Source organism: Tenrec ecaudatus, chromosome 6, assembly GCF_050624435.1.
Source record: "Tenrec ecaudatus isolate mTenEca1 chromosome 6, mTenEca1.hap1, whole genome shotgun sequence".
NCBI classification, from domain to species: domain Eukaryota; kingdom Metazoa; phylum Chordata; class Mammalia; order Afrosoricida; family Tenrecidae; genus Tenrec; species Tenrec ecaudatus.
The window spans coordinates 104,656,191-104,668,404 of NC_134535.1; the positions used below are offsets into that span (position 1 = coordinate 104,656,191).

The 12,214-nt window shown below is 40.2% G+C and overlaps 1 protein-coding gene across 1 annotated transcript in view; it reads left to right on the top strand.

Annotated features, from left to right (window-relative positions):
* The window catches only part of ITPR2 (inositol 1,4,5-trisphosphate receptor type 2), a 590,339-nt gene that overhangs the window by 326,319 nt on the left and 251,806 nt on the right, over window positions 1-12,214 (top strand). The window contains exons 35-36 of the mRNA XM_075551968.1: window positions 3,121-3,311; window positions 9,346-9,488. Of these exons, the coding sequence (XP_075408083.1) occupies window positions 3,121-3,311; window positions 9,346-9,488 (334 nt within the window). The remainder of the gene's footprint in view (window positions 1-3,120; window positions 3,312-9,345; window positions 9,489-12,214) is intronic.

Below are 12,214 nucleotides of genomic sequence, written 5' to 3' on the forward strand. Positions count from 1 at the left end.
CGTCTGGTGACTCTAATGACTTTTATGCCTCTGCTTTGTGACTTAGCAGTTCTAAACCGTACCTTCCTGCTTCCCATTATGAAAAATAAGGAAAGTCATGCAATTTCCCTCATTTCAGCCTCTTCCCTTCCCACGCTATATTTTCATTGTTGCTTAATGTATTATTGTTTTTACATTGCTATGGTTTTGCGATATTTTCATTCTACCTGAAATAGAATGAAAATGTCTCTTCTTGGTTGATAACAACTTGAAACATAAATGATGAAGACATATGATCTTATGCTGTATAGACATTTTTCATGGTAACCCAATTATAGACCATAACACAGCCTTATGATATTAAACTTTCCAACAGAAAGAGAATATTTCAGCTGTTACTCTCAAATGGGTCCTCAGATTCATATTGAATTACTGTGTTTGTGTGTTATATTCATGGCACCTTCTTCTTGAATTCCCGTTTGTTCACTTTTGGAGCCATTTTTCCTAGGTGAGTCAGGGATGTGCTTTTGAGTCTCTTCATGCTCTAGAATGCCTTTATTCTGGAGTCTCATTCACATGGACACAGACTTTAATTTTAAAGTACCTTCCCCCTCAGAACTTTAAAGATTGTCCACTGTCTTCCAGCATCCAGTGCCAATGACAGGAAGGCAGCTATCACCCTGATTTCTGAAAGGAAACATTTTCTCTCAGGAACTTCTTGTGATTTTCTCTTTGTGGTTGACATTTAAGTTTTTACAAGAATACAGCAAAATATGTGTATCTCATTTCACACAAAGTGGGCCCTTTTAATCTCGAGTTTACATCTTTCTTCAGATGAAGGAACAGTTTTTCTTTCTATTCTTCATGATTTTTTTTCCTTTCGTGTCTGTGCTAGTCCATTCTGGAATTTATATCTGTTGGGTAATCTCTGCACTTTCTTTTCTACTTTAATCTTTTATATTCTGAATGATTCTCTGACTTTTTCTTTCTTTCTTCCAGATCCACAATTTTGTCTCTGATTCTCTCTCTTCTCCCTTTGTTCATCCAAGTTTTAAGTATTTATTTTTCAATCATATTTGAATTTCTAAGAATTATTTTTCTGATATTCTCATTTTCCCCAATACAGTATCAACTACATTCTCTGAGAACAATAATTTAAGCATTTAAAATTTTTCCTTGAATCTTCAGTGGTTTTCTCGGGATGAGTTATTTTTAATATTTCTTAGTTTCCCTGTGATTCTTGAAAGTGTCTTCGCAATTAGGAAGATGTGTGTAATGACTCATGGGCAGGGGACATGGGTTTCTTAAGCATTTTTGAGAATCCATTTCCCTACCAGAATTCTGTAAAGAATAGTACAAACACTGGGTTCTGGGTAAGGAGCTGACCAAATGTAGGCTTTGCTGTAAGGAGTGTGTGTGTGCACGCGCGCATGTGTGTGTTTGTGTGCGTAACAGAGACACACTGGGAATACGGAGAGCTTGGCTCAGGGACTGGACCTTTCATATGTTCTCAGTCTTTGCTGGTGCGGCCTTAGCCCTTTCCGGACGCCACCTCTCTATGAGGAGGAGCTGTGAAACGTATCCAAACTTTGCTCAGTTTCTCTGCCAAGCCCTGACACCTTTACTTGGCAGTCTTGTCAGGCAGGTATTCCACACTCTTCAAAGAACATTTCTTTCACTTTATCCTCTGGGGGGACACAGTGCTGCCAACGACTCTGTCCTTTGCTGGTCAGACGGGAGAGCTCTAACTCCCAGCTATCCAGGTGCTACTCTTTAATCTTCTGCCCAGGTGATGCCCAAATCCTACTGCCACTCAGTATCGGGAAGATCTTCTCTCTCTCTAGTATCTTCTGCGGCAGTTTATTCTGGTCCTTCGTTGACAGACTAATCCCATCTTCATCCTTTCTGGCAAAAACACCTCAACATTCCTATCTGGTTATGACAGGCATTCTTGTTTCCAGTCTGCTAAAATATAAATTTCTAGGGAAAAAGGTTTGTTATGTGTGGCATCACTTAAGTATGTTTATTTTGTAAGGCTTTGTGTTTTTCATATCTTTTTCAGATTTTTACCACAAGTCATTTCACACAGGTGCATGTCACAAAAACACATGTGCATACCGCTACTTAAATTAATGAATAGAGAGACAGGATTTTATCATGTGCCTTCAGTCTGTTTTTTAATTTTCTGTGGCAACTGAGAAGGTATTAATATCCATGGTTGTTATACAATGTGCTTCTAGATGTATATGCTGTATGAAGTGTGTTTCAAGTATTAATCATCAAGAGATCAAGTACGTTCTTGAATGTATAGTGAAACCATTTTACTAATTGGTATAAAAACTGACATATATTCAGGCATAATGGTTTTGAATTTATATAAATCAATATAATGACAGAACGTGGAGGTGTGATGTTTCTCCTTTTTTAACTGTTCGTTTTCACAGTTGTTTTAGTAATGTGATTCCTAGGCATTTAGTCTTGAGATATTAGAAATTCCACCATAGACTTTCAACATACAGTGCTCTATTCTTTACAGTTCAGGAGGCTAGAAGTCATTTCAGAACAAGACTAAGGGAACTCTCCCCGTTCTGGGGGGAGAGCCTGTCACCTTTCAAATTCCGTGGGCCCAGCATTCCTTGGAGATCTCTGTGTCTTGGTAGCAGGAGTCCCTTGATTCTCAATGCGGGGACCCTGGTTTCCAAGAACATGTTCTGCTCGGTGCTTTTCTTTCACTGTGGTCGGAAAAACGAAACTGACTGCCCTCAAGTTGTGCCTGACGCCTAACAGCTCTGCAGGACAGGGTAGCACTGCCTCTGTGGGTGTCTTAGCCGTCACTCATTATGGAAGTAGAGATGCATCTTTCTCCTATGGAGTAGATCGTGGTTTAGACAGGCTGATCAGGTGGGTTAGCAGCCACCTTGTAACCATGCCACCAGGGCTTTGTCTGGAATCCCCCTACAGAGTTGACTAATCATCTGAGACCAGATCCTGGAGGATGATTACATCAATACATTACTGTGAAGTCACTGAGAATCATGGCCCAGACAAGTTGACTCATACTTTTGAGGAACACAATTCAATCCATGATATTGGGTAAGAAATCAAATTCAAGGGAAATTACTATGAATCTTTCTTTTTCAGCCAAGAATCGTGGGATTGCCATTCCAGTGGATCTGGACAGCCAAGTCAATACTCTGTTCATGAAGAGCCATTCCAACATGGTACAAAGAGCAGCGATGGGCTGGAGGTTATCTGCTCGCTGTGGCCCACGCTTCAAAGAGGCTCTCGGAGGGCCTGCTTGGGATTATAGGAATATAATTGAGAAGCTACAGGTATGAAGAGAAAAGGAAAAACATTAATGTTTTCTGAAGTATATATTTTTAAATGTATAACCATACATACATAAAATTTGGTTGAAAAATGTAAAATGCTAATTGGGGTACAAGCGTCACTCTCCCAACTACCTTTACCTTCGTTTAGTAGCATAAGCTTCCAGGTAGGTATTTTATTATCTTAAAAAATTACCTTGCATTATATAATATTTTCAGATTATATGATAATGTAGCTTAATATAAAAATAGTTTGTATATCAATAAAAATCTAGTAAAATATTTTGCCACTCAGGTTTGTATAATGAGTGAAATATTTATGAACTTGCTTCAACTTGCCTTTATGTCCTCTCCTATACTCTTCTTTAGACACTGTATTTTTAAAAAATCATTTTATTAGGGGCTCATATAACTCTTATCAAAATCCATACATACATCAACTGTGTAAAACACATTTGTACATTCATTGCTCACATCATTCTCAAAACATTTGCTCTCCACTTAAGCCCCCAGCATCAGTTCCTCATTTTACCTCTCCCTCCCTGGTCCCCCCTCCCTCATGAACCCTTGGTAATTTATAAATCATTATTTTGTCATATCTTACACTGTCCAATGTCTCCCTTCATCCACTTTTCTGTTGTTCATCCCTCAGAGAGGAGGTCACATGTAGATCCTTGTAATTGGTTCCCCCTTTCCAACCCACCCTCCCTCTACTCTCCTGGTATCGCCACTCTCACCCCTGGTCCTGAAGGGATCATCTGTCCTGGATTCCCTGTGTATCCAGTTCCTATCTGTACCAGTGTACATCCTCTGGTCTATCCAGATTTGTAAAGTAAAATTGGGATCATGATAGTGGGGGGTGGGGAGAAAGCTTTTAGGAACTAGAGGAAAGTTGTATGTTTTGTTGTTGCTACACTGCACCCTGATTGGCTCGTCTCTTCCTGGAGACCCTTCTATAAGGGGATGTCCAATTGCCTACAGATGGACTTTGAGTCTCCACCCTGCACTCCTCCTCATTCACAATAAAATGATTTTTTTTATTTGATGCCTGATACCTGATCCCTTCGACACCTGGTGATCACACAGATTGGTGTGCTTCTTCCATGTGGGCTTTGTTGCTTCTCAGTTAGATGGCTGCTTGTTTACCTTTAAACCTTTAAGACCCCAGATGCTATATCTTTTGATAGCCAGGCACCATCAGCTTTCTTCACCACATTTGCTTATGCACCCATTTGTCTTAGGCGATATCAGGGGGGGTGAGTACACGGGGATGTGAGTTTTTGTTCTTTGATGCCTTGTCACTGATTCCTTTGGCACCTCGTGATAGCACAGGCTGGTGTCATTCTTCCATGTGGGCTTTGTTGCTTCTCAGCTGGATGGCCGCTTGTTTATCTTCAAACCTTTTAAGATCCCAGACACTATATCTTTTGATATCCAGGAACCATCCGCTTTCTTCACCACATTTGCTTGTGCACCTGCTTTAGGCACAGTATTTCAAGCATAATTACTTCCAAACCACTTGCGTAGTACTCCACCCATGCTTTTGAACTCTGCCTTCTTGTACACTGTGTGCTATTCAGTGAAAAGAAGTGTGTAATTAGGAGAATTAGGAGGAATTTTTTGTCCTAGATTGTAGTCAAAAATAAACTGGGGAAATATGAAATATTGCTAGGGGTCACATGCAGATTAATTGACTGAGGTTCAGAATTTTAATAGAAGAGAGTTGTGATACATTCGTATTAAAGAGAGAACTTAGGTTCAGATAGGATAGGAGAGTTGAATCATTAAACATTTTGTGGGGAGGGGAAACGATGAGTAATTAGTTTTTTGTTCATGGAACAGGATTATCAGAGAGAGGATAGAGAAGGGCATATTATTTAGAACTTACTAACAACATCAGTCTGGGAGACAGTGGTAGGAGAGAAATCAAGACATGGGTGTTGCAGACAATAATGAATACAGTCTCAATAGACATGGTGGCTCTTGGATGGAAGTAGAGGGACTTGAAGGGTGTTTAAAGTACTCTGATTATGGGCGACAAAGTGATATCATTAAGACTATTCTCAGAGGAAAACAAGAGACTCTTGTCTGAGGAAAGAAGAGCAATCAATGATATAGTATGATTGTGATCATTGAAAGTATGCCCAGTCAGATTGGCATGTTGACATACAGCTATAGACTGCTGACTACATTGGAGCTTAAATCTTTATTTGGGAGCCATATTTGAAATGAGGACAAAGGATAGTGTTGATACAAGGGGCAGTATAACAGTGGAACAAAAACACCTGTGCGGGCTCAGGAATGGATAGAAGGGTCAAGAAGGGAAAATAGAGAAGCAGGGTCAGAAAGGAGAGGCTTCGGGCTGTGAGCATCAAGGGAGCAGAACATTTCAGTAAGGATTCGCTCTTGGTGGCTTCAGCCAGCCCAGTAAACGTACATCTTAACTTCGCTGCCCACACTGTTGGCAGCCCACCCATTAAACAGACCCTTAGCTAAGGCATCCTCTTATGGCAACCCTGTATCACTGAAGATAGAGGACAGGGCAAGACAGACAGTCGGTGCTTTCATGGAACTTACATGCTAATAGCATTACCTGCAGGAGATGATGGTGATGGAGAGTGAAAACCGCTAGGTCAGTCAAATAGAGCAGAGTAACACAGCGGAGAATTGCTGGGTGTTGATCCTATAGAGAGAGCCATTTAAGATGAGCTGTTACTTGAGCTGAGACCTGAATAATGAAACGAAATCATTTAGACCAAGATCTTAAGACAGTGAGTTCGAGGGAGGAACCAGTAAACGCACAGGTCCTTAGACGGGAAGTAAGTCAGCGGCCTTGAGGAACCAAGAGAAGCCAGGGAGCGATGGCGTTTAGAAAGCAAAGTAGGAGGCTGTTGTGAGATAGGTAGGCATAGCATGGCTAAGCGTGGTAGGCATATGGATTTTATTCTACGTATGATACTAAAGCTTTGCAGATTTTAAGCAATGGTCCATGTTGTATACCAATCCAAAACTCACTACCAGTGAGTTGATTCTGACATATAACTCAGGTAAAAAGCGATGGTGTCTTGGCTTTAGGAGTAAGATCAAGAAAGTAGGTGAATTTTTAGATACTTGTGGTTATGAATATAGAGCCAACAGGACATAGTGGTTGTATGAGTTACGGGTTATGGGAAGAAAACACATGGGTGACTCTGGGTTTGATATGACGATTTCAGTTGCGAACGTAGGAAAGAATGTGGAAGAACAGGTTGAGGGAAAGTTGGAAGTAAGATTTAACTTTGGAAAAGTTTGAGTTCAGATTTTAGAAATCCCAAAGGATGTGGCACCTAGTTCATCGGATATTTGAGCCTAGAAATTTTTGAGAAGGTGTCAAGTTGGAGATATAAATTTGGAAGTTTCCAGCATTTCAAACAAAATCACTTCCATCGATTCGCATATAACTCACAGCAACATAGAACAGCAGACCCACACGCAGCATTGGTGGGACGAGGTGATGGAGAAGCTCTACATCATCAGCTAAATCCAGTCCAGGAATTGCCTGGGGAAAGAACAATGGCTCCCATGTAAGTTCAGAGTAAAGCTGAAGAAAATAAAAACATGTCCAGAGAGCCAGAATCCAAACTTGAGTCTATCGAACCTGAAGTTCAATATGCACATGGAACACTAATGACAAAACAAAGCAAAAAACAGCAGAACTGGCTCGGTGGCTTTTTGAGATTTAAAATCTCCTGAGACTTGAAGTCGTTGCAGGAGGAGGCAGCCCAGTCTTTTCTTCTGGGAGCAACGGGTGGATTCAAACTGCTGACCTTGTGGTTAGCAGCACCGGGCTTATTGCGACCTTGATTAGGTTAATGCGCTAGAACTGGATGAGTGCCCTCAGACGTGTAAAACGAGACGAGAATAAGACCAAGAACTACCAGGGTTGGTGAAGAGTGGTTAGGACATAGGTGAAAAAGAAAGAAAATGTGATCTTACAGAAGTGACGATCGGAAAGATTGTCAAGATGAGACACAAGTGTACAACGCATAGCAGTAGATGAATAAGACAAAGATGAAAAGGTATCCACTGAATTTGTCATCAGGATGGTCATTGCAGCCAACAAGTGTTCAACAATAAGGAATACTGACATTTATTAATAAGTAGCCAATATGTGTTAAGGACAGATTATGAATTTAAATGTAATAATCCCTAAAGTCCAAATAATTTATGTGCTATTATGTGGTGGGAACTAAGACCTAGAGAGACTGTTGCTGCATGATTAAAATAAGGCATGAAGGCAGGGTATACACTATGGGAACCAAACATAATTTGTTGAGTAAATGAAATGAAAACAAAAGGTTATCTGAACATTAAGTACAGTTTAAAAAAATTATTTTACTACCATCAGTTGATATTGAGTTGGTTTAGGATCATGGAAACTACATGTGTGTCAGAGAAGATTTATGATCATAACAATTTTTAATAACTAATTTTTGGGAAGATTTTTAGCATCTTACCTCTGAGATACTCTTTGGTGTATTTGAACTGCCAACCTTTTGGGTTTGGATTACCAAGGATGTTAATTGTTGACATCTCCCAGAGGTTCTAGGCAGGGCTATTTAATTAAATATGATCATATTTGATAGTCACATCTTTCCATCTTTATGTTATATCTAGCTTACCCTTGTGTGCTATTTTATTCCTCATAGTCTTTTTTAATTATCATGAGAAAATTCGTACAAAACTGTTTCAGAGCAGTTGAAGTACAAATGGCCACTGTGGTGAACAGAGAAAGAGTTAAGCGCGAGTTAAGGCCTGAAATCCACCTATGGGAAGTGATGAGCGGTGATGCTCTCTTCCTTATTGCTGTAGCTAAGAGGAACTTGTTACAATCGGTAAATAAATTGTTGATGTATGTGTTTTTTTCCTAGGTCATTATTTTAAAAGAGAAAACGGTGCTTTAATCTTTCGGGGATGGTCAGTCAATTGGCATTGCCTACAGTTCATTTAGAAGCACATCAGTGAGGGTACTTTCAGCTATCACTGACACGGTTCCACTGAAAGTGGCTTACACAATAAGGAATACATCTCTCCAGACTACAGACGTGCTAAAGTTGCGCTTCTTCCATAGTTCATTAATTCAGCAACTTAATGAGATAAGGGCCCTGGTGCTCTTGTGACTTTCACATGTGAAGACTGTCTCAAATTTCAGGCCATATCTTCAAGTTGCCTTGAAAGTAGTAATTAGTTGTGAAACATAGTCTCTCTCTCTCTCTCTCTCTCTCTCTCTCTCTCTCTCTCTCTCTCTCTCTCTCTCTCTCTCTATCTCTTTCTCTGCCTCTCGCTCTGTCTCTCCTTCTGGCTCACCACCATCACATAACTATGCCTGTAGTAATTGCTGTAGGGAAATAGAATGGTCATGAATGGGTTAAAGTGATCAGTATCCATGTAAGGTTGAGAGGATTCACCATCCTTGACCCTGAAAATTTTGTTATAAGAAACAACATTGAGATTCTGTTAGCAAGGAAACACTAGAAAAAAGAATGGAGCAAGAGGAAAATTTCAAAAAAGTATAGTATGAAATCCTATTAAATTTGATCTCTGTACAGTACTAACTGCTACAAATAATTAATCAATGAACTCCACATGGGAAGAAATAGTTTTGAGTGTCCAGTGGCACGTATGAAATCTATATTTTAACTCTCTCAATTTGTTTCCATTGGAAGAATGCTGTCATGCATCCTTGGCCGTCATCGGCACTGCAGAACCTCTACCAATGGCTTTACTGACCATTGACCATTCTTTGTGGATAAACAGGTGTCTCTAGAAATCAAATTGCTAAACATTCCTCCTTAATTCATAGATGAAAGGATAGAAAATGAGGAAATATGTGTACCTAAAATTAGACTATACTTGCAGCCCAGAAATTCAGTAACATGGGAGAGTAAGGCATGTCTTCTCTGAAATTCTCTTGTCTCTTTTTCCTGGTTCATTTCTTAAGTTTGTCATTTCTCCCAAAAGCAAGATCTGATGGAAAGTTTTCTGCTCTGTTCCTTAGGATGTAGTGGCCTCCCTGGAGCAGCAGTTCAGCCCAATGATGCAGGCGGAGTTTTCCGTGTTGGTTGACGTGTTGTACAGCCCAGAGCTGCTGTTCCCCGAGGGAAGCGATGCCAGGATAAGATGCGGGGCCTTCATGTCCAAGTAAGTGGAGAGAACTTAAGATTTGGCCAGTGTCACCCAACTGAGAGGGCCTCCACCATTCTGGAGTTATATTCTGTTGATACATAGTGACCATTTATAAAGGATGTCAAATAGCTTAAATCCACTCTAAGAAGTAAAATCTAAGGTAATTAATTTGAGGGATTTTAAATTTTATTTTATTTTTTTTTATTTTTTCTTTTTCTTTTCTCCCTAACCCTAACTCTTAAATTTTATTTTTACAAAGATCAAGTTATTTTATTTTACTAAAATGTACTGAAATTGATGTGTGTCTTTTGTGGGTACAGGTATCACACAGAGTGATCTTTTTGTTCTTATTTCTTACTAAAATGATATATCCTGTTTTCAAAGATTCCTGCTTAGGTCATTGACCCTCATTAGTATAAAGAAAAAGGAAAGGAAGCTAACATGAATTGAGGTCTTTTTATGTATGTTACTGTTCTACGTGTTCCCTCTGATTGTATGTAATCTGCCAAATCGCCTTGTGGGATGGAGCGGGCAGCTCCACAGTAGCGTGCTGCAGGTACAGGGCCGTGGAGTCTCAGACGCAGGACTCAGTCTTTCACTGCTCTTTCATTTACTTAAGGTATTTTTATTTTTTTAACATATTTTTGTATGCAGCTGTCAGATCTATTAGAGCTAATATATCTACCTTTGGGTGTATTTGTTTGAATGGTAAGTGAAAAGTTATCAAGGAAGATCTGTAAGTCCAATTAGCTTTGAGGAAAACCATCCCACCGTATGAGCTCCTCCGCTCTCCCTGTTCTCCATCCTGAGTCGTCTTTCCCGTGGGCTTCTGTGCTTCTTTCCACCTATCATGTGAGTCTTTTACAATCGCGGTGGTCTGTTTACTATAAAACAAATGAAAGATCTTCCATATAATACTCCATTCTCTACTGGTCAGACCTAATGTTTGCATTCTTTTATTCTATGTGGCAATCGGTGTACTAGGTCAAGTAACAAAGCACAGCGACAGACATCATAGAAGCCTTTATTAAGCACAACTATGAAATGTGAGAGAAAAAAAGATGGGCTTTCTACCCCCAGGAAAAGTCACCGCCTCAGAAACTGCCGGAGCAGTTGTGCTCTGGCCCGCAGGGCGCTGTGAGTTGGCATCAATTCGATGTATTGCCTTTTTTAAAAGATGATCAGGATGTGAAGGCATTGCCTCTCCATCTACCCTCCCTCCAGATCGATGTGCTTCTGCGTGTGGCATTGCCATCTCTAACTGTACCTAAGGAATCCTGCACTCTTCCAAGAGCACCATGTCACAACGGCAGTTTTCACATCCTCAAGGGACTCACTTTGGGTTCCTTTTCGATGGATTTTGAGTTAGGGGAGCAGGAAAAGTCCGAAGGTGGGATAATAGGGCTGCAGGTGGATTGGGCAAAGCTTCCCAAGTCCGTCTCCCAGGACTTCCTTTGCTGCCCTCAAAGAACGAGCAGGTGCATTGTCAGGATGGAATCAAATTCCTCAGTACACATTTGTGACCTCTTTCCTTATTAGTGCTAAAAAAAAAAAGTTGTCCCTTAAAGCTTCACTCTAAGAGGCCCCTGTATTTTCCCATGTCCTTCAAGAAAATCTGTCAAATCACCCCCTTCAAAATCCCCCAAAACACTAACCATCATCTTCAGAGGTCTAGCTTTACCAACTTTAGCTACTTAAAAGTAATCAAGCATACGGTCACGTGGTGTTATAATTACTAGTGAGAGGAGTATGCGTGTACAAAAAGAAAGACACACGTACCGCCGTTGAGTTGAGTGTGACTCTTAGTGACCCTCCAGGCAGGGGAGAACCACCTCTTTGGTTTCCAAGACTTGAAATTTTTTCTTTAAGACTTGCAAATTTTATGAGAGCAGACAACCTTATCTTTCCCTCAGAAACGGGTGGGCTCCAACTGCTGACCTTGTGACGAGCAGCTCAGTGCATCGTCTGCTACATCGCCAGGCTCCTCAAAGAAGGGTGCATAGTTAGAACGTGTGACTTTAGTGATCAAAATAATGTCTCCGGTTGCATGATAAGAGTTTTGTAAGATAAACAACTTAATCCTTGAAAGTCCCTTTACAGACAACATAAATGGGAATCACACACAGGGAACATGTCTAATGGAATATACAGGAATCACATGTAGTACATTTGTGGAAAGTGATGATGGAGAAGTTCACTATCACCTGTGAAACCAGGCGAGGGGCCAACTGTAGAACCCACTACCAATTATTTGCAGGAAGTTCAAGCTGAAGTTGAAGAAAAGGAAAGCACATCTATATCCGTCACCCCGTGAATAGACTTGATGCATGGAACCTGACGACCTAAAACCAAATGAGTTGTGGGATGATGTCAAGGTCGTATTACGAGGAGGGGTTAAAAAGCTCATGGAAAAATGGAATTTAAAGATAATGAAATTTTTCCACAAACTTTTTGAAGCCCCTTAAGAGAAACCAAAGAGAATATTAGAAGAGACTCTGAAACTTTCTCTTGAGAATTGAGTATGAACAGTTAATGTAGAAATGATGAAGAACCATAGATACTCGAGTATAAGCCAACCAGACTATCAGCCGAGGCACCTGATTTTACCACAAAAACTGCACTAAAATGTGCTGAAACACTCGGCTTATACACGGCTATATATGGTAATAGAACTAACAGTAGATTTTCGAGGGCAGCTGGAGATCAGAAAATCAAGTATAATGAAATATAATTTTCTAACC